Source organism: Numenius arquata, chromosome 16 (assembly GCF_964106895.1).
Source record: "Numenius arquata chromosome 16, bNumArq3.hap1.1, whole genome shotgun sequence".
NCBI classification, from domain to species: Eukaryota; Metazoa; Chordata; class Aves; order Charadriiformes; family Scolopacidae; genus Numenius; species Numenius arquata.
The window spans coordinates 5,435,919-5,459,062 of NC_133591.1; the positions used below are offsets into that span (position 1 = coordinate 5,435,919).

The following is a 23,144-nucleotide window of genomic DNA, read 5'->3' on the forward strand; positions in this document are numbered from 1 at the left end:
CTGCGCCGGGTTCCCTCCCCCGGCCGGTACCGGCACCGGGTGCCGCGGGAAGGACGGGTAACGGTGCACCGAGCCGGGCTTCAACGGTAGGAGTGAAGCCCCAGCCCAGCCTCCGCTCTAACGCTGCCCCCGGCGGTTTGCAGGCTGGGGCAGCGCTGGCAACTCCTGGAACTTCACCCCCTGCAAACCCTGGGAGAAAAATCACTAAAGGTTCAGCGATCAATTTATTCAGAAACCTCAGGAAAAAAAAAAAAAACAACAAACCAAAAGAGCAACAAAATGTGCTGTACCGTTTGAAACATCTGTCAGTTTGCTGCATGTTTTGTTTTTGAAGGATGCCTCGCTTCCCCTCATCAAAATCTGCTCCCGTTCCTGCTGTTCCTCGGGTCCTGCCTGGAGGTCACCCCTGCTCCCGTGGGCCACCCCCCAAAGCCAGTTTGCTGTGTAAACACCACCTGCCTTGCCACAGGAACTTCTAGTCTGTGTTACAGCTCCTTTCAGAGACAAAGTTCCCCGTGGAAGGCAGATTATACCCTAAAGCTAGTGATGGTACAGACACACCTTCTTTTTTATATTATTATTTGCTTTTTAGAGATGTGGACAAATAGATATTTTATTTTCCAAAGGTTAAATCTGAGTTGAAGGAGCTGTGGTGTTTATTATCATAGAGAAAACTATTCATGGGAGTGTCTTGCAAGGGCAGCCTGAGACAGAACAAAGCCTGGGGCTCCCAGCAAAACCTAGTAGATCTGGAAAGGCGATAAATGCCTACATAGCTGGGAGGTGTCAGGTGGAAGAACGCAAGAGGGAGATGATTAAAGTCCTCTTCAGAGGAAGCATAAGCTTCTGGAAGTCCTTATTTGTCCCCAAACATGGAACAAGGCAATTTGCTCGTGTTAAGGGGAAAGAATTTTAAAAGAGATTAATGAAACAAAAGCCAGCGTCCAGCAAAGCGCACAGCAAGCGCGGTCACGTTTTCCACCGTAAACACGCGCTTCGTGTGCCCCACTTTTTCATGCTTCGGGTCTGATTTTCAGAAGCAGCGAGCATTCAGGCCTCCCACTGATTTAATCTGGAACTGCAGATCCTCTGCCCCTCTGAAGAATCAGGCCGAAGGCACCATACTGAACAGGTCACCCGGAGCCAGACAGTTATTTGAAAAGGTTGTCCTAGAAGTTTACTAAGAGCAACACTCACACCTCCCCCCCCTTCAGTGTTATAATGGAACAGAAATAGCCTAAAGAGCTCCAACAGATGGAGGAGGACTTTTGATTAAAAAATAAATTCTGACTCACAATTCAGTTTTCTGGCTGTAATAAAAAAAGAGTACATGAATATGAATAGCACTGGAAAGAATGGAGTGGAGATAAAGGGAGGTTATAAGGAAAGGCAGTGAAATGGCCGAACTGATTTACCTACCCCTTTCTAATGCCTGTCAGGAAAATTCTGTTTGGTTTTGCTGTAGTGCTGATGAAAGAAAACAAGACCATTAGTGGACCCATGTGAAATTTTCCTCGGAAAAACCCTGCTGGCTGAACGATACTTTTGAAAGACACTTTTAAACTGTACCTGTTATTAACTTAAAATGGTGGGAAAAATTCTTCAGCTAAATGGTAGAGCTGCTCAAGGAAGTCAAGGTTCTTTTTTCCTCACTCAACCCCTTCTGAGTAAAAATTACAAGTAAGAATATGGAATAGCATCCAAATTGTACATCTATGTGCTTGGAAGTGTATTTGAGCAAGTTATCTCCAAGTATTCAGGCTGAATTTCTACATTTTAGAGTAAAGGGGAAAAACAAGTAACTAACATCCTTGACTTCTCTCTTGCTCTGACCTTGTATTAAAAGAACCCACAGGGCAGAATTGGCTGCAAAAAATAAGGTTTGGTTTTTTTTTTTAAAAGACTGTGCATGGGTAGGACAGTTCTTCATCAAATATCTTAAAACACAGCACTCTAATTTTAGAATCAGATCTTCACAAGCTTCCTTTATGACAGCTATTCTGGCCTTATAATCACATCATTGGTGGCCAAACATCTTGAACAAGGACAGAATTTGAAACACACAATATGATTAAAACCTACATTATCGCTGATGTAATATCCCAGAACCTATTATTGTTCTTGGGCAGGAGGAAAGAATCTAATTAAACATTTATTTAATATTAAAATACAAACTAAAATATCAATGTTGGACAGTAACTCAGCAAGAAGCCAACTAGCAAATAATGTATTTTTCACCAAGAAAAATATATGTATGTTCACAAATACAGCTTGGATTTGGTTTGGAAATGTATGGGACCAGAACACTGGCACAAACCCCAGTCTGGCAGATTAAAACGGTAACTTGGGTTAAGTAGTTACAGTCCTGGAGCGTCGGCTGGAGCGGAGCTGCTCACTGGGAGACAGGGTGGCTGCTGTCAGTCTCCTGAATCCTGGTACTGGCGGTATCAAAACACTACTCACAGCGACTGTTGGGAGACAGCAAATAATTCAGAGCAGTATTTCCCTAACGCAGCCAGCAAAACACAGACCGATTCGCAGCCAGCCGGTGGTAATCAAAGTATTGCTCACAGTTTCGTCACAATGAAAAATATACACGCTATAAGGTTTAAATTAAAAGGATTTATCGCATAACAGTAGTTATCTTTAACACAGGTAATTCATGTTGCTCTTTGTATTAAAGTTCAAAGTGTCCTATTGGCTAATATTTACATCATACCATAAATATTTATAAAATGGTGAGGAAAACGAAGTGCAAAAGGATAACACTATCATTTTCTGAAAACAAGCTGCCTTTTAGTTTCTTATTCTTATTATAAATTGAATATCACTATTTAAAAATAATTAATATTTCTAAAAATATTACAATACAGGATAAACATTGATTTCTCAAGTGTAACAAAAATATGTTTAAAATATAGGTGGCTGTTTGAAGTACAAAATATTGCTGTTTGTAAAGGATAACATGGTTGTAAAACTACTATTGAGGGTTTATAAAAATACAAAACAATTTGCATTTACTGAGTGCATCATTACATATTAGTGCAAACAAAAAAAAAAAGAAAGCATATTTGCATTCAAGAGAGAATTGTCAAAGATTTGCAGAGGTACGTAAAACATGAAATCTTTTCAGAGTCATGCGTATTGACCCCAAATCTCTATTAATTCTTTCCAAGCGATCTTCCAGGGCTTCCTAAAAGAAACAGTTAAAGAAAAAGAAAAAAAAAAAGGATTATAATAACATACAGGAAAATCCAATGATCCTTCTAAAATGAAGAAATTACTATTATTCCTACTACGTATCTTTTTTAACGCATTACTAGCATTCTGTTAGCACCCAAAAACTACAGCCAGACCTACAAACTTGTTGTACGACTTTTATGTCTGTATTTGTGGGTTGTTGGCTTTTTTTTTTTTTTTTTTAAACTGTTTCAGGTATTTTGGGTTTTTTTTCCCCAATGTGACTTACGAAACTCCATGAGATAAACTTGACACAAAGTAAGATAGGCTGATAATTAGGGAGACACTTTTAGGAAACAGCAGACAACTGTAGCGAGTGGAAGTATTGATTTACTAAAATGCACTTTTATTTTCAAATTGATAAATTGATAACAAAGCCTGGGATTACAATTTAGGAAATGCTGAAGTTGTAGGCTTTGCAGAGACCTCTAAAACACAACTTTGAGACCCTTGTTTTTATTAGAAGAGTCTGCAGAGCTTTCCCAAGAGGGCTCTCTCCTGTATTCCACCTACACTTCTATTTTTGCCTTCTTTTCTTCTTCTTTATACTTTCAAGTAGACAAAAAACAACCAAACAAATGAAACCTAAACTTTGCACTTTCTTCTACAGCCTAACATCCTCTCTACAGCTGCAGGGATTTATTTCACAGTCACTGCATTTTCTTAATGTATTGCCTTTATCTACCTCTCAGCGTTACCACAACAGCAGACTATTCTTGTAGTAACTCGGAAAAATACATCCCACGTACAAAAAATAGAAGATATAAACAGTCTTATGCAGAATATACACTGTGTAGTATGAATATATATGATATATATGTATACACAAACTTTTTCTTGTATACATACACACACACACAAGAAAAGTTGTCAGTTTGTGGTGGTGGGGAGGGATCAAACGTTTGCACGTATGGAGTAAAGGCTAGAGAACCATCTTTCAGACAGATTCAAAATTCAGCCATATTCAGGAACAATTCTCAGTGCTGTGGAAAAAACTCCCATAGTAATTCCACTTGTTATACAGCATAACTTTGATATACACTATATATTCTCAAATTGTGGAAGAGCAGCTTAAGAGAACAGTCATATGTAAAAGCTTTTTCACCTGATTTAATCTTGCTTGCAAGGTCATTCTTCCACCAGAACAAGGTATTCGACTCAATGCAGCCTCGATCTAATAACAGAAAATACTTCAGCTGTAAATTATAGTTTCAAGAACCAATATAAACCTTCCTGACTAACCTTACAGAAAGGGAAACGATGTGTACAGAATACAGATACATATTCAGTGTTCTTAAATACTGTGCCATACAAAACTGATACAAAAGTTAACATTCATAAGCAGACCCTCTCTAGGATTATTTTGAAGAGAGCACTCTTAGTTGCCAGAATAACCTTCCTTGCTTGAAAGGCTGATTTAAAACATTGTCCGTTAAGGAAGAAAGTAAATTCACTCCAACTCTTCCATCCACACTGTGTTTACGTTAAAGTGCCTCTCCTTTAATGAAGTTAGGGACAGGAAAGGATTGGAGTATGGGAAGTAGAGCAGGGAAGGACAATGGCACATTCCTAGAAACTGTGCGTGAATTTCAGCCACGCATTGCAGTTATACAGCTACATCCCTCACCGCTCATACAACTATGTTTCATCACAACTTTATAATAAAAATAATCTTTGCCTGTTGCTTTTCTTGAGTCAGCTCATCAAAAAGCCTCTCTGTTTCAGCCAGAGTCGTAATCCTCGTTGCGTACTTGAAGTCTCCCTCACAAGGTGATAGCACTGGCTCATATTTTTGTGCCACGCTCCTCTCGTCCCACGCTGCCGCCTTCTTCATTCCAGTATTGATGGATTCAGCACAGGAGCTGTGCCTGACGCCTGAATGCTGCCTTCCTGTCAACAAAATAGGGGTCTTTTTATTTGTTTTGCAATTGTCTGAAAGTGTTACACAGGACAGAAAAAGAAACTAACAACAAGAAAAGGAGTGGAATCTTGGAGGTATATAAGCTGAGGACAGCGACTAGCAAAGCCTCCTTAGCTTGCCTTCAGCAAACTTCTCAGAAGAATGTGAAACATTTGTATGGGTCATCTTTCGAGTGATCTTTATAACACAGCACATTTTTTTGGTTACAAACAAATTACTGAACTGTGCTAATTAGGAAAAATTAGTAAAATTACTTTTACTGGTACAGCATTTCTAAATATCACCATGTAGACTAGTTGTCATGAAAACACTAGTCTAAATAAAAGCATTAATAAAAACAAAAGCAGAACATTGTGACAAGAATTACAAAAGTGAGAAAAGATTTAGTTCAATCAAACAGTTTAAAAAAACTGAAACAACTGGCTTTATTAGAGTTGCTCTTTACTATCTGTAATGCAATGTTTAGCAATAGAATTTTATTAGTATGGCTGAGTATGTACATCTTCATATAGACCCTACTGATATATGCATTTTATAACTGAGTTAAGCACAGGAAAACATATTGCCCTTCTTTCTCAATGTAATTATTTTTGTTGTTCCAGTGTGTGTGTGCACACACACACACAAATACATAAAATACTGTATGAATGGTATTTCTCTGTACAGGAATACGACAAGGTCTAGAGGATTTTTAAAAGTTGGACTTCATAAAGTGTCAGCTTTCTATTTAAGCAGCTGTTACTAATCTGGAAGAAATTGTGGTAAAAAAAATAAAGAAGAATTTTCCCCCACTTTTGACAGATTACCTTCTGCGTCATCTAGTGAGAGAAACTGGAGCCTTTTTCTTGGGTGATTGTGCTGTGAAGTAGATGTAGGACCAGTTTCCAGGTCATCTAGAAGTATGTCAAATCTACAGAACAGGAAGCACACCACAATTACTTGCTAGAAACTATGTATCAACCGATACATTATTTTCTACTTTCACCTTTTGGTTAAATAAACAAATTGTCAATTTCTATCCCACAGGCATTGCAAGTCTTCTGATGACTGCTAATGGTACTGTACCCAGATATATTTGCACACACCAAATACCTCATTCATGTGACTCTCTTTCAGGAGCAGGCCAAGCTGTCGCTCCCAAACACGCTGAGCTCCCATGTTGTCATCCTCAAGAACCACCGGAGCAGTGCTACACACTTCTTCCTCATGCATGTCCTGCACTTGGATCTCACAGCTAAGTATGTTCTCTGAAACTCTACAGGCCTTGCCAAGCAAAGATGTCTATAGAAACCACGGTATCTAGTACAGTTAGCAGAAAGTTCAGTTTATGTATCTTTTAACATGTCTGTAAGTGCCACGATAGGCAGGTACATCCTACTTTCAACTTTTATTTACATTTCCTGATAAGCGGCACGTGGATCTGGACTTACTCCACAAAACAATTCTATCACTTCTTTGTCACTGATCAATCTCGTGCCAATAGTAAAACCAACGTCTGATCTTGGTGAAATCACTCTAGATTTTTCTTGCCAGATTTTAAAAAGTAAGACTTAGCTTTATATTCAGAAATCTTCACATGACTCATTTACTAGGACTTAATGACCATGAAACAGCAGTGGCAGCATTAAGCCTGCATGAACATACTGCTGCTCTAATAACGATCAGAACACAATTGTATTCATTAAACTCGTACCTCGTCACTGTGTTTTCATTTTTGCTGAGCAAATGGCTAAATCCAGGAGAGAGGTTTTCTTTTGGAGATCGTTTCGGGCTGTACGTCACAGACACTGGTGCCAACATTATCTCTCTTGTTGCTGCAAAAGACAAAGTACGTTTAACTACCTAAAACTTCTCCCAATGCAGCATCTCCCACTCGTGTGATCAGATGCTTACGTTTTAAAAGAATGCTTTTCAAAGCTGTCTTCATGTTTATTTAAATTAGATGAAAAGTCCATCGTACCACAGAATAATGAAAATAAACTCAGAACTCTCACGTTTTCTATGATTATAGACAAGGGTATTTTTCAGACTCTCTCATAGAATAATGCAGAAATCCTGCCTTCATTTTTCTTTCTTCTAGAGCAGCCTTTCATTATTTGTTTCTACTTTTTGAGTAAGACAAACCAAACCTCAGGAAAGCACTTACTTGGAGTATTCGATTTCCTGTTTGCAGGAGGAAGGGACGATGACCTCTGGCCACAAGGAGAACTGTACCGTTTCGGTCTGTGTTGATCTTTTCCTTTCTCTGGGGATCGGTTAGCAACTAAAGAAGTTTCAACAAACCCAACAGTCTGACGTCGATTTGATGTTTCTAATTAAGAGGAAAAAGTTATTACATTAATCAATCTTTTTTCAGTACAAGAACTCACAAATATTCTCCCGTACTCAGCTTTCAGTGTACAAAGACTGCACTTAGTCTGCCTCACTTCAACATATTTGTGCTGTTTCGCTCAAGTCTCACTTCCTGCTCATCATATTAATGAAACAGATAGTTTAACGCATTAAAAAGGGAGAAATGTGGGAGAAACAATGCTAAATAACACTGATTTAATAAAGAGACAGTGGAAAGCAGGACAAAAGCATCTTTTGGGAAAGAGGGTTGGAGTACTTGCCTGAAACAAGAATATAAGCATTTATGAAAGACTCGATGTTTTCTAATTAAAAGGCTTCCTAAATCAGTGTTGTTAGAACACCCCGGTGCAGTCCTACAGCACGCACACCAGCTCTCTTCATAACATTCTGATACAACCCCATGAGAACAAAACTTAAATGGATGTAGAGCCAGCCAGAGCTTTGTTAGGACTCCATTAACTGTTTATAAATACCGAGATATTCTTAGAAAAAGGACATTAACTACTCACTAGCATGAGACCTAACAGCAACCTTTGCATTCCCTCTATTTTAAACAAGTCACTTAGCTATATCATTTTGAATTTTCTTAGGAAAACTCCACAAGTTTGCATACTAAAACTGTTTTTATCTCATCACTCAAGCCCGATGGACGTTAATGCTGAGAATAACAAAACCAAGATATGCAAACAGAGAAAAGCCAATAAACACAAGTTCAGGAATATAAAAATAAAAATTACTAGTTGATGTATCTTCTTTTTCTGTCTGTGTACCCCAGTCTTTAAATGCTTTTCCTTCTTCAAGTTCTTTAAATGCTTGTATAATCGGTGCTTCTGACATCTCATTCTCTTTGTTTACTATTGTGTTTGTTGAAGAGTCGTCTTGTGAGGAGTCTTTCTCAGGAGGAGAATGGTGCCTTAAAGCAAGCGAGGCAGTAAAGGGAAAAAAAGATCTTTTTTTTTTTTTTACTTTATTTCATATAGCCAAATACTGGCTGAATAAACAAAAACCTGGAGAAATTCGGTTAGAGCTTTAAAGTCCTCAAACCAGGAATTTTAAGGGTGCTTTTTAATTTCAGCCAAGAACCTCAGAGGATCATCTAATAGCCAATTCAAGAATCTAAAGTTGAACAGTGTGAGTTAAATTTGGTGACTTGACATGTTCTCAGAACTAAATATGTGCTGACAGAGCCTTTAGAAACTGCTGAGTAAGAAGACAAACTACTAAATTGCACCCTAAGTTACACCTGAAGCTTCACACTGATGGAAAGCTGCAGCCAACATCTAGAGCTCATATACTCTACAACAGAGTTCACTGTGTCCAAACTCAGAGTGGAACTGGACACAAACACAGAGCGTAAAGACAGTGACAGAAGATGCAGCTGAAGCTTTCTGGTATTTCAAGGAAGGTAGTGAAGGCTGCTGCTCGTTGCTTCATACCAGGTTAGCAAAGGAAGGAGGTTGGTTTGGTTGTAAGGAATTGTATAGCATCAACAACATCAAGGCATTTTTTTAGAACTCAACAAGTAGAAAATCTGGAAATATGGATCTAGTCAATTTTGGATAAAACTATTTTTAGAAGTTCAGTATTTTAGGATTTCACATCATAGTGGAGACTGAAGGAAACCAGCTCACCTAGAAGGAATATAGGTTTCTTCTAATCTGTTATCTTTGGGGCTTTCTTGGACTTCCAAAGGCTGGCCAGTGAAGATTGAATACTCTGCTCCTGGTATCAACCACTTTCGCCTGCTGACATCAGGAGTTGCCAACTTACTGTGGGAACAAAAAACTTCAAAAATTATGAAAGGCTTCAGAATTTTTTCTCCTTTTTTTTTTTAATTTAAGGGAAAACAAAAAGAAAATCCAGCTATTTATTCTAGTTAAACAGAAACAATAACAAATATGCAATAAACTCATAAATACCACGGAAAAAAAACCCTGTTTTTTAAAACATGTTTGTAAAGTAAAAAAAAAATATTAAAAAAAACCCAAAACCATATGTTGACATAGATTACTGCAATATTTCAGAGCATCTGACCCCAGCTTTCCTTTTGCCATTTATTAGAAAAATAAAAACCAAAAAACCTGAACAAGAAAAAGTCACTGTTGATGACCTGAGAGTGATTTTGTGCAATTCAAACTAGAGTACGCATTCTATTTGAACTTCCACTCTACTCTCAGGATACCTGTACAAACTGTATTTAGAAACATAAGATGTAGTTATCAGCTTTTCAAATCAATGACACAAAGAAAACCTCTAATGTCTAATTGGACTATTAAATTTTATTCCCAAGATCTTTGTTGAGCATGGGAATCCCTGAGCACCTGAGACCTATCAAACACTGACTTAGGAAGACTAGAGACAGTCTGCCAAGTCACGCATGTATTATCCGATTTATTTATTTATTTTTAATAATTTCTTGGCATGTGAAGTCTCTGGATTACATCACATGTTTAATCCAGTTTAGCCTATAGACAGACATCTTTATCTTTACCAATTTTTAGCAAAACACATTAAAAAGTATTCTAAAACACACGACCTGTTTTCACATTGTTAGAACATTTACTTACTTGGCACAAGAGGTTCTTAAATGACTTTCAGTAATATGGCGCAGTTTCAACATATTTTCGTGTTCTACCTGCTTGAGCTGAGCTTCAAGTTTTGAAATTGTCCTAATGTGGAAGAAGCAAAGATGCATTATAAGATGATTTAAAAGACATAAAAGAGATACCTAAGAAATACTTAAAGTTTACTCATTTTTATTCAGATATCTTGGGTGAAGCAGAACAAGAACAACTACTACGTCTTATCTATGTAGCTATCTATCGAAATACATATATAAATATGTATTGGAATTCTGAGTTAAATAAATTAGGTAACCTAGCTAGAAAGACAAGACCAGGAGATATTGCTGTGGACCAAAGCATTCAACTCAGAGGGGTTGGGGAAAGTAAAACACGAACATTTTTCCTCCACCCTGACTGGTTTTAATGAGTGGCTCCTTCTCCTGTGCGTCACTCAGGTAACTCCACTGTTCCAGAAGGCTTCCTTCTATTCCTTTCTTAAATTCTTTCTATTCATTCTTTCTGTTCTTCTTCTTGAAAAATTGGGTAGTCTAAGCAGCAGAGAAAAGGACTGTGACATCTCCCAAGGACCACATTTGCTATTTTTCTGGTTTTGGCTGAAGACTATGTACAGGTTAATGCTTGGTGGCAGTGATATTTGGAATGAATTTTTGAGGTGAAACTTGTAGCCACATTTCTAGAAGAATCATCAAAAATCACACACACAAAAATATCTTCCTAGCAATCTGGGTTTCAGCTGCTCATATAAAAACATGAAAGGAAATGATGACAGCACATACCCAGAGAAGAAGCTCAAAGGGAGATGAATGATGTGGAACTTCACCTCATTAACAGTTCTACAATGCCTGCCCTAGAGTCCTCTCAGATGTCCTCTCCTCCCACCCCTCCAGACTTCCCTGAGCCAGTGTGCTGTCTACCATCCTTGACAAGGAGTGGCTGAGAAATCCCGAACTAGAGGATACGTTATAACTGTAAACACCTTGATGGTCACATACGTTTTGCCTAGGGCCTACCCAGAAAGTATAAAGCTCAATGAATTTCTGTTCTCCCAAGGAAAAAATAGATCCAGGTAGCATGAGGGACATCTACAGGATATATTGTCCCTGCTCTATACACAGAATATCTTTCTGTCCTTTACTCATGCCTAGGAGCCATAATCTTGAACAGCAAACTCCTGTCAGCATCCTTGCTCCTGAAAACCACAGCAGAGACTGGTTAGCTGAAGACGGGAGCTCCTGAGGAGACAACTGTAGCAGTAGAAGCTTGAGCAGTGGCCTGGCTGGGCTAAGTGACAACCAGCAGAAAGGCAGCAATTAATTACATCCCACTGGAAGATGTTGTGTTTGAGGAAGCAGAAAAAAACCAAACACCTATCCTAAAAGAACAAGATATTTACAATGTGTACAAAGTAACAAAGTAATATAAAATGCTTCACAAGATGTAATTAAAATTGTGAGATATACAGCCTTCATAATCTAGGAGTAAATGTTTAGGCCATAGTCTATATTTCATATTGTTAAAATAGCAATAAGACAGTTTCTCATTTACCTTTTCAGATCAGAAATCTGCGTGTTTGCATCAAGCAATTTGTTTTCAGTTGCATTTAATGTATCCTACAAGTACACAAAGAAAAAAAAGTAAAAAGCCTAGAACTACAGAACTGTATTAAAAGAAAAATTACTAACTCTTCATCAGTCATGACAACAGTATGTTAAATACACCTTCCTATTTGAAAGCAAAGTCCATTAAATTTCTTTGGCTTTGACTTTACAATATTTTTACTGCCTATGACTGGAAAACGATACATTCCAAACTCCCTCCTTTTCCCTTTCCTGGGATTTGAAGATGTAGTAAGAAGCTACCAGTTAAAATAAATATGGATCTTTCTGTTTGATCTTTTTCAAAATACTTAAGTTAATTCTGTGGCACATTATCATGTATTTTGCGTGTTTGGTATTTTCAATTAACTAGCACGTACTTACCTTTACTCTTTCATGTTCTTTTCCAAGGGACTCGTATTCTCCTAAAAGCTAAAGCAAAAACAAACAAAAAAGGAACACACAAACCCACACTGAGACTATATACAATTAACAGTTTTGTTGACTGCTGTAAAGTCATCTAAACTGCTTGTTTAACACAGGCAGAAGCACTACAGGGGACACACAATGTACTTTAGTATTATCTGTTAAGTTCTAGCATCTTCCAATTGGAACAAAAAGTTACAGACAGGACAAGAGGAGACAGAGCTATTTACACAACGGATTTCTAGTGTTCAAATTATTTATCTCTAAAGAAACCAAAGGACCAGAACAAACCAGTAAAATTCCTCACTGACTTGTTAAAGCTGACTTTGTATTTTGAAATTTTAATTTAAAAAAGGAGTTAAAGCATAATGTAGCTTTTCCAGCTAATGCCCATTTTGCAAAAAACAAATCCATTTAAACATTCTGTGAAGGTATTACTGAAGAATCACAGGAACAATTCTTTTGATTCAGTCTGAAGTCACACATAAAATTAACAGTTTTATCAAGCTGTGATGATTAAAGAAATTCAGTCCATTCCCAATAAGATTGAGAGGAAAAAAATAACTTGTTCCAAAATAATTTCCTAATTTCCTCTAAAAATAAAGTGAACTAATAGTGCATAATAAAATACCTGAGATGGACTATGACAAGTGTTATCACATCAAGTACACACTTGCTGCATTAAATACCTGGTTTCAAATACCTATTAGGATCATAGTGTCACTTAACATCTCGCCTACTAAGCAGTCAGCTGAATAATATCTGTTCTTTTAGCTGCACATTAAGACTTTACGATGGTAAACTTTGAGCAGTTTTACAAAACCCAGGACTGTGTTTGTAACACGCTGTGCAACTGTAAACACCATTGCCCATTCTCTTACTTACGTTTTGGAACATTTTATTTTCTTCCTTCAGCCTTGTATTTTTATTATCAGATAACTTGTAAGCTTTTTCAAATGCTTCCTCTAGATCTTTAAGCCTCGATTTTAGTCGACTGATAGTGTTATCCTTCTCTTTATTATTTGTGCGCATTTCTTCAATACGTTCTTGCAAAACTTTGGAAGTATCACTGACTGCATAAAAGCGTTCTCTCCAATCTGCCTGTAAGAGAAAAATACCCCATCCATCATAACGCTTGCCTGGTAGGTTTTTTTTATTTCAGTACAAAGCATAATCTAAAAAAATCACCTACACAGAAAACAAAGAGTACATCTGTACAGGAACTAAACAAGATTTTTGCTCATTTCTGTGATGTATAAAGAATGAAAAAGGAGACTAAAACCCCAAAAGTTCTATTAATTTTATGGGACTTAAAATATTTAGAGGTTAGGCCCCTAATCCCAGCTGATTGTCTTGCTTCCCAACACAGAAATATGTCTAAAAAAGGTGGAAGGGATTAGTCTCTCCAGGTGTTCTAACTTTCATGAAAAGTGTCCTGTTCTTTGACCAATAAATGCAGCCATAAGCAAACTGCTCTGACCTAGCCAGAAAGACTCTATAAATATACTTAGAATATTTGTGCCCTCGTGCAGATGAGATTTGCTTTTACCACAGCTCGAATAAGAAATTAAAGAGAAAGCAACTAAACGAAAATCAATTAAAAAAAAAAACCAACCCAAACCAAAGAGAGACACCATAAACGCATCACAATATTTCACTCTTGGACATTGTTTGATCCCTGATGACCTGGAAAGGAAGTTCATAATCAAAAGTAGATTCAAATAGAGAGTCTTAAGGAACTCAGCCAGGAAAGTCACCGCTGTAACATATTGGCTGATGTCATATATTAAGGAGAAAGGTTGAAAATAAAGAAAGGTAAGGAAACACAGATCAACCTAATAATGAACAGGTGCATTCTCTTACCCTTTTAGTTAAAAAGCAATTTGAATTGAGAATACATACTTACCACTTGCTTTTCTAGCATATTATTCTTATCTTCAAGGGTTTTTATGCGAGCGCTTGCTTCATTCAGAGCTGCATCTAATTGGTCACACCTATTCGGAAGATACAGATCACAAAAACTTCTTGAAATTTTCAAATAATAAGTCTACATTTTATAGCCTTTTTTCCTTCCTCAAGCATCTCCACGAATTTGGGTGCCCAGCCTGTGACATTCTCCCATAGTCTTTGGCCGTTGCAGCGAGCACCCGGAGTCCCTGCTGGGAAGGGCTGTGGTGCCTATGGAGGGCAAGCAGCAAACTGGGAACACGTGCAGGGACTCCAGATGGCTCGGAGCGTAAGAGCTGCAGAACCGAAAGCAGCTGAGATGCACCAGCGCAGAGCTCCACTTCAGCTAATTGATGATGCTGTGTGATAATTAATGAGTGAAATCATATCACAAGCTACTTTAACTCAATTAATGACTGCTCAGAAGTCACTTTTAATAGTTATAACACACTAGCGCTGGAAGATAAGTACAAAAGAGTCCTAACTGCCCACGCGCTTTTTCAATTATTCTGAGGGGCATAAATTTTGTGAAGCATTTTAGCTGTCTAAATTTACAATAAGTATTTTGACTGGCAATAATGATATAAAAATCACATCAAACTTCTATATATAGCAAACATTCAAGCTACATCTAATGGAATATATAGGTGAGGCACACAGATTCCAGTAGCGAGATCCGGTCAAAGAGCACTGATTGGAAAATTTGCTTTATAAAGCTACCAGTGAATTCAAGATTGGTCCTGTATCATCTGTAGTTTTGACAGGAAAGGTAAAGAGGGATGATGTTCACCAGTGTGACAGGTGAGCACTCTTACAACAGAGATGGTTCCATTGCAAATTGCTGATGACTACCTCAGCCTGCCACCCTTTCTTGAGCAAAACTTACACTGGCATCAGGAAAAATCAGGTCAAACAAGACCTCTGGGCCAAACATCACACTTGCTGCCTACCAATAATTTTAAACTGATCTTAAACAGCTGCATTAAATAACGTAAAAATTATATTTAATAGGAAAATATTACTGTCATAGATGCATGAAATCTTCAGAATTGAAGAGGGGCATAAACTTTTCAAGATTATAAACAAGCATACTCAGTTTTTAAAGTGGAAAGAAAACCATGTAACAGAGGACGAGGACAAGTGAGGACAAACAGTACCTGTCAGCAAGATTTTGATTGATTTTCTTCAAGTCTTCAGATGAAGCATTTTTATGGCTTGCCTCTAGCTGCTGTTTTAAGCTCTGTATCTCAGATTCATAGTAAGCTCGTAGATCAGCTATGTGTCGAGCATGTTTTTCCCTCAAGTTCTGCCTAATCCTATTTTCAAAATTAAGAACAAAAAAATTTCCAGCTATCCACATGACCATGCATTGCTGTATTCATTCCCACAAAATGAACTCAGCATATAAATAACAATATAGAGAAATTATACATACTCTTTTCTCTCCTTTGCTATGCACTGGAAACTATGCATGTAAAATTAAAATAGGAATACCCAAACGCTGCACTGTCTCGAAACCATGACCCCTACAAAAGCCCCCACACGTGGACTATATGCCATGTCTGCTTGTCCATGTGCAAATCGTGAGAGCTTCAATAGGAAAAATAAGTACCTCCCATTTGCTAAGTGCAGTAATTCTGAAATTCTCCCACCATTTGACTCTAAATAGGAAACCATAATCCCCACACAACTTTGATATTCTCCGCCTAAATTAACTCCCTCATACAGCCTATGAAGGAAGCATGTATCTTTATTTTAACGTATAAAAATAAATAACCAAAGCATTAAAACATAGAAAATTGTTTTGCCTTCCGTTTAAGGCTTTGACATCCAAGGAAGACAGAGCATAAATACTGTGCCTCAGATTAAATAGCACGATCTAAAGAAGATTAAATAGTATGGTCTAAAGAAAGACAATTTTAAGAAGTGGAAAATGACCGTTACATTTATATGCCATGCGTACTTCAGGGGAGGGAAAAAAAGGAGGGGAAAAAGCAGCAATATCCAGCTATGTTCTAAGAAAACAGAACTCAAAAATTTTGTTTGTTATACTAGTATCGTTAAGTTTCACTTCTTTCATAAAAGTACCAACTCTACAGCTTTAAAAAAAAAATAAAAAATTACTTACTTTGACATTATCACAGGATCTTCAACAGATGTCACTGAAAGACTATATTCTGGCAAACTGCTGTCAGCACACTGAGTAACAGAAGATGGAGTTAGAGTCAGTGTTTCTTCCTCCTCAGTGTTGACTGAATTATCATTATTAGCATCCGTATATGCCATTGGAAAGGGACAGCTGGTCTTGGTTTCATTTTGGAATGGGCGATTTCTCCAGAGGTCCAAATGCACAGCTCTGCTGCTGGCAGGATATTTTGGAGAATCATCTAACTGAGATGAATTACTTGTCTGTGAAAAAGAGTCTGTGTCACAATGACTTGGAAACCCGGGCTCCGCCATAGAGTCTGGAGAAAAAGGAGTAGTCTCTTCAGGAATCTTGAAAACACAGCATCCTGGGTTCTGCTGACCTGGTTTCATATGCAGGGTTGGGTCTAACGTCAAGATCTAGGAAAAAGTTATAATGCAAAAAAAATTATGATTTAAGTTTTGTTCCTGTAAACAGAGTTTATCTGAAGACATCAGTAATCCATATAATATACTGCAGGAATTATGTTTACTATTACTACAATCATTTGGTAGCAACAAGCAAGATGAAGGGACCTGCAACAGCTTAGATGATCGTGCATATTCCCATCGTTTGCAACTTGAGTTTCTAAGTTTCCATTAAGAATAAAAGACATCTGTAGCTGTCTAGAAAACCTTTGAAATTTCAGTTATGTAAATAGAAAGACTATGATGTCTACTTGTAGGTTGAAACAGTAACTTTGTACCGTTATGAGAAATCACTTCATAGATTATGTGAACAAGATAGTCACGCAGCAGCCATCATTACTGGATTTTGAACAAGACCGAAAGCTGTGTAAAGAAACAGATATGATAAAGAATATTTCTACAACCTGTGCCTCTTCTGTTTCACAAGTGAAATTAACTTGTCTTGTGGGAAATAGTAAGAAAACTTTGCTCCTGTGACTGCAGTTCCACATGCATTTCATCAGCTGCAGCCTCAGTGTAAGCAGATCCGTCCCTGCGCCATCCTCAAGGTTGTGCAGCAAAGGTGCCGTTTACCCAGGGTATTCTTAGAGGTTCTTTTCAGCTGGATCCCCTCCCAATCTGCTTCATCACTGGGCTTCACAAATTGCTGTTCCAGCATAACACTGGAGGTGGCAGCAGGGGCCAATTAATGTGAAACCAGTCTGTAACCGTATCTTCAAACTGAGCCGAGAAGTAAGGAAATTGATTTTACCTCTGGTGGGTGACTTGACTGCGAAGGCAGCATAAAATTCTGGTCTGGCAGCTGCTTGTTCTCCCTCTGTCTTTTATGATAAATATCCTTCAATGATGATGGCTTCGTTTCATCAGCAGAAGATAACTTCAACAGGAAAAATTGCAACATGAGTTTATCTGAATGCAACCCTCCATCCCCAATATAGATAAATAAGTTGTGGGGTGGGTTTAGCTAACAAATCAGTTCAGAACAGAATAAGGCTTTACTCAATGCTCCCTATCTAAAAAAGGGTCCTCAATGAGGCACACACACCTTTAACATACTAGTTAGTCTCTTTTAATCTCCTACATACACAGTTTCTTTTAAATGACAAAACAAGGTCAACATATTCCAAGTGACTTCAGGGAGGGTAATGAATAATGCAAAAACAGAATACAAAATATTGAGCTAACAAAAGAGTTCTCAGAGAAAAGTTAGCTTCTGGAGGGCTGATTCTTTCCATCATAGAAAAAACCAAAGATAACAAGCAACTATAAGACAATTTTTAAAACACATATAAAGTTTACCTGATCTGGTGACACTTTTGTGGAGAAAATATCAGTGAACTCACTTCTGAAATTCTCTGGTAAGGAGTGATACATCTCCTTTTCATCTAGTTTCCAGTAAGAAAGTCCTGATAAGAAGAAAAAAATTAAAGAAAAAAAAATTACAAATTTCGAGCTCATGACTATAGAACAGGAATCCCAAAATCCATTAGTAAAATGTTACTTTGTCAGCTAACAAGAATGCTGTATGAAGTATTTGCATCTATTGCTTAAGAATCTCACTAAAGCATTTGTTATCAGAAGTCACAAAAGTCTCAATGCAAAGCTCAAGCAACATAATGAGTATTACATCACACAGCATCAGTAACAAAAGCTATAAATCAGTGAAAACATATAGATTTACTCTTTGGTGTTCAAGGAACAAATCCTCCTTTACCACAAACTTTTATATTTCTACTGATTCTGTTATAGCACCTAAAACTTGTATTACCAAGGAATAATCCTAGATAGCCACACAGAACTACAAAATCCTTGGTTTGGTACTCAGCAGCATCCTACAGCATGCAAAGAAACAGACTACCAGGACTAAACGGGATGGCACAAGAGGACCAGATACAGTCTCAATCCCACTTCAATTTCTTATGTGTGTCCCTCTCTCAATGGGTTGTGAAGAAGCAATAAATCTACAGTTTGTAGGGCTGCATCTCTGTGCCCTTGTTTGTTACTGACATGAATTCACCCTGTTACAATCAAAATATGTGAACTAGTTGTTTGGCTTTCACAAAAAAAAAAAAAACACACCACCAAAAAACCCCCAAAACAAACCCAAAAACCCACACACATACACCACCACCCCAAAAAACCACCACCAACCACCCCTCATACCACACACACCCCCAAAACAACACAAGCAAAACTATACCAAAACACAGAAAGCAAACATCTCCCCCCCAAAATTAAATATGCATATTTTTTTTCTTGTCAATTCACACAATTATTGAATCCTGCCTTTGGTTTACAGGAATTCTGTCTCTATTACCATGCACTCCTGTGATTACTAGACAAATAATGCTAATATTTGAAAGATTCATTTGATACCCCACCATGATTTTAATAGTAATTACATTATGAAGCAGTTTTGAACATAAAGCTCAGCTTTGAAATGTTGAGAAATGCGGAGAAAAAAATGCTGCATGTCCTACATCTGCCAGCAGTGACACACAGGAGCTACCCTCAGTTTCAAACACAAGAGCAAGAAAAGCAGGATTATGCTATATCAAAGTTTAATAGCTTGTCGGTGCTCAAACCCTCTCACCTCCCCAAAGTTATTGGAGATGCAGTCTAGTAAATTTTTTTAAATGATAATTCAAAAGAAAAGGAAATTTAAGTACAAGAAATTAACTATACCTGAGGCTTCAGATGCTAAGGAATTTGGACTTTCCTTTGGTTGACTGAGGTAAAAAGTGTAATGCGACAAAGCAGCATCAGTAAGGTTTGTCTAAAATTACAAAGGAAAAACAAATTTATAACGAAAATTGCCATGCAAGGTAAAAAAAAAAAACAAGCGTACAGTTTAAAAAAAAAAAAAAAAAAGGTAAACATTATTAGTCTTTTTAAGAGATTACATTTAATTATACAGCATGATCCAAATCTATGCAATTTATATTTAGGGCAACCAGAGTCAAAAGGGGAACTAAGCTAAGTCACATAATTAAAAGACAGCAATATTTTCTATGTCATACTTGTGGAGCATTTTTGAGATTAACTGTTAGAAAAATATGTATTTTAGATGCTCATCTAAACTTTCTTGCTCCTTAGGAGATGCAAGTATATAGAGGGATGAGTAACCAATAAAGTGTTACTCTTTCCTCATCCTAAGATTGGAATTTCTTATATTCAGCTGTTATGACTCCACCTACCACAAATCTGGAGGTAAACACTGTCCATCATCTCAAATAGACAAGATACTACCTACCCTTCCCTTCTTCACTCCAAATTTTCTAAGCAACCTCCCTAGCTCATTAGAGAAACATCTTCAACCAATACATGGGAAAAAAAAAAAAATCGCATAATTTAAGTTTTGCTACAATTCTCATTTTCTTTAATCAAAAGAAGTGTCATTGATACAACACAGTGATACAAGAGCAACTGAGTAAGGGCGGATAGCTTTAAAATGGTCATCTTGCACTGCTCCTTTCTAGGAGCATACCTAGGGCTTTTTGTTCCACTACAGCAGCTTAACAGTCATGTTCCTTTGGCAAATTTACACAGCTTATACAACGGAGGACTTCAACAGGGTAGTAACCATTGAGTTAACAAAAGTAAGTAAGAAAAAAAATTTAGAACTAAAGCTTTTCAAGTTTTTGCATGAAGTACCATCTCACCTCAAGGCTATTTTGTCCCTCTTAATGTTTTTATTTAGGTATTCTCCTTTGCCTAAGGAGGAAGAAAGGAAAATGAAGGGGTATCAACTGAATTCTTACAAAGGAATAGAAAGATAAAGGTATTTTCAAAAGCTCAGAGAGAAAAGCGACAATCCACAGCAGATAAATTTAACTCCTGGTTTGAAATATCCCCAAGTAACATCTTGTTTCCACGGACAATAGAAGACTAGAGACAGCAAGTCCAACCAGCTGCTCTTACCCTCTCTGCATCACCCCCAAAGTGACCACAGGAAAGAAAACAGACCCTGCCTTGAATTAAGTGGTTCATATTTGCTAGGTCTCCTATTCTCTTGTAGGTGGAGTCATTCACAGAATCTCAGGAATTATTTCCTTAAAAATAGCATAAGGAGAGAGGTTTGTGACAATTAATATACTGAAAGTAATTCTAAAACTTCATAGTTACATGTATGATGTAACATACAATATGTTGCAAAATGTCCTTTTGGATCAGAAATATTATGTGTGATTAAACTTTCCAAAATAATCAGATTTGTGTGCATACATAATCATTAACTCAAGAACGTGGGGGGAAAGGCACCAAATTCTTCTCAAAAGTAGTATTTTGAGGCAATTCAGCAGTCACAGCAATAGGCACTATTACAAATGGTTCTAAAGAGCCATTTTCTAAAGAGATTTTCTAAATGTCTATTATGGGGTCAGTTACTTTTGGTAACCAGTGCTGTAACTGTGCTTGGAGTAGTTCAATTTAGCCAAATCATAGTCATACACAGTCATAAAAGAATGTTTCATTCTTACATAAACAATAAAATAAAAATAAAAATAAAAATGATTTATATAAAAGTTTGGATTTTAGCATAAGAGACTGCTAAGACGACTAAAAAAACCAAATCAAACTAAACCAAAAAATCCCTGCAACTTGAAATCCCAATCTGGATGAATACTATCTGTCCTGAAAAAGTGGCTAATGCCTCCAGACACAGAGTTCTGTGTACTAGAAGTGACACTACCAGCTGAAATCAAAGATCCTTCCAAAAATTTCTTATGGAAATTATGCATGCCAACCACCATAACAGGGTTTGACTTCAGGTTTCCTTCTACAAATTATAGAGCACAATAAACTACCATGACCTGAAGCTTCAATTGAGAATGTGACTGTTACTCTCTAAGGAGAGAACATGTGCCACTTCACTGAATTTCACTGAATTTTTTTAGAGTTGGAAGGGACCGTATAGATCATCTAGTCCAACTCCCCTGCTGAAGCAGGATTGCTTAGAGAATGCTACTCAGGACTGCATCCAGGCGGGTCTTGAAAATCTCCAAAGAAGGGGACTCCACAACCTCCCTGGGCAGCCTGTTCCAGGGCTCTGTCACCCTCACCGTGAAGAAATTCTTTCTCATATTCAAGTGGAACCTCCTATGTTCCAACTTGTGCCCGTTGCCCCTCATCCTGTCACTGGGAACCACTGAAAAGAGTCTGGCTCCCTCCTCCTTCAACCCACCCTTGAGATACTTATAGGCATTGATAAGGTCTCCCCTCAGCCTTCTCTTCTCCACACTAAAGAGTCCCAGCTCTCTTAGCCCTTCTTCATAAGGGAGATGCTCCAATCCTTTAATCATCTTTGTTGCCCTTCGCTGGACTCTTTCCAGTAGTTCCCTATCCCTCTTGAATTGGGGAGCCCAGAACTGGATGCAATACTCCAGTTGTGGCCTCACCAGTGCAGAGTAGAGGGGGAGAATGACTCCCCTCGACCTACTAGCCACACTCTTCCCTATGCAGCCCAGGATTCCGTTGGCCTTCCTGGCCGCAAGAGCACATTGCTTGCTCATTGTCATTTTGCTGTCTACCAGGACTCCCAGATCTTTCTCTTCGGAGCTTGGCTCCAGCAGGTCCATGCCTAACCTGTATTGGTGCCTGACATTCTTCTTGCCCAGGTGTAGCACCTTACACTTTTCCCTGTTGAACCTCATGAGGTTCTTCCTTGCCCAGCTCTCCAGCCTGTCCAGGTCTCTCTGGATGGCAGCACGGCCCTCCGGGGTGTCAGCCACCCCACCCAACTTGGTATCATCAGCAAACTTGCTGAGGATACACTCTGTCCCCTCGTCCAGGTCACTGATGAATACGTTGAACAGGACTGGACCAAGTATTGACCCCTGGGGGACACCACTGGTTACAGGCCTCCAGCTTGAACCTGCTCCATTAATCATTACCCTTTGGGTCCTGTCACATAGCCAGTTCTCAATCCACCTCACTGTCCCCTCATCCAGCCCACACTTCCTTAGTTTTCCAATGAGGATGTTATGGGAGACAGTGTCAAAAGCCTTGCTGGTAAATAAAGATAAAAATTAGGCAAGGAATAAAATTAGACAAAATAGCTCGGTGAGTATGTATAGAATGATCCATAAATTTTAAACACACAAACGGGAACACCACTACTCAAATCCTGCTGCTTATCCTGCTTCAGCAGGGGAGCTGGACTAGATGATCTTTATGGTCCCTTCCAACTCTAAAAATTCAGTGAAATTCAGTGAAATGCTAAAAGCTAACTATGAAAGCACATACTGAATCAGAAAATACAATAACACTGAAAAAATACCAAGTGACAAGAATAAAATTAGAAAGACACCATAAAATAAAATGACAAACTTACGTTCTCAAGTGGTATTTTCTTTGCTTGCTCATTTTCTTGCATAGAGTTCACACATCCTCCTTCAGCATTTATTCTTTTTGGTTGGTTTTGTTTCAACTTTTGTGCCCATGATGTTAAAGATCTACTAAAAGGTA

The 23,144-nt window shown here is 37.9% G+C and overlaps 1 protein-coding gene across 1 annotated transcript in view; it reads right to left on the bottom strand.

The window, feature by feature from the left end:
* Positions 1-2,609: 2,609 nt before the first annotated feature.
* The window catches only part of MPHOSPH9 (M-phase phosphoprotein 9), a 33,675-nt gene continuing 13,140 nt past the window's right edge, over positions 2,610-23,144 (bottom strand). The window contains exons 6-26 of the mRNA XM_074159490.1: positions 23,011-23,134; positions 19,365-19,455; positions 17,979-18,085; positions 17,431-17,556; positions 16,195-16,631; positions 15,224-15,382; positions 14,026-14,113; positions 13,005-13,220; positions 12,078-12,125; positions 11,644-11,708; positions 10,081-10,182; positions 9,145-9,282; positions 8,745-8,756; positions 8,251-8,426; positions 7,308-7,472; positions 6,855-6,975; positions 5,968-6,071; positions 5,802-5,819; positions 4,919-5,130; positions 4,346-4,414; positions 2,610-3,193 (exon numbers count right to left, since the gene is read on the bottom strand). Of these exons, the coding sequence (XP_074015591.1) occupies positions 3,092-3,193; positions 4,346-4,414; positions 4,919-5,130; positions 5,802-5,819; positions 5,968-6,071; positions 6,855-6,975; positions 7,308-7,472; positions 8,251-8,426; positions 8,745-8,756; positions 9,145-9,282; positions 10,081-10,182; positions 11,644-11,708; positions 12,078-12,125; positions 13,005-13,220; positions 14,026-14,113; positions 15,224-15,382; positions 16,195-16,631; positions 17,431-17,556; positions 17,979-18,085; positions 19,365-19,455; positions 23,011-23,134 (2,680 nt within the window). The 3' untranslated portion in view covers positions 2,610-3,091. The remainder of the gene's footprint in view (positions 3,194-4,345; positions 4,415-4,918; positions 5,131-5,801; positions 5,820-5,967; positions 6,072-6,854; positions 6,976-7,307; positions 7,473-8,250; positions 8,427-8,744; positions 8,757-9,144; positions 9,283-10,080; positions 10,183-11,643; positions 11,709-12,077; positions 12,126-13,004; positions 13,221-14,025; positions 14,114-15,223; positions 15,383-16,194; positions 16,632-17,430; positions 17,557-17,978; positions 18,086-19,364; positions 19,456-23,010; positions 23,135-23,144) is intronic.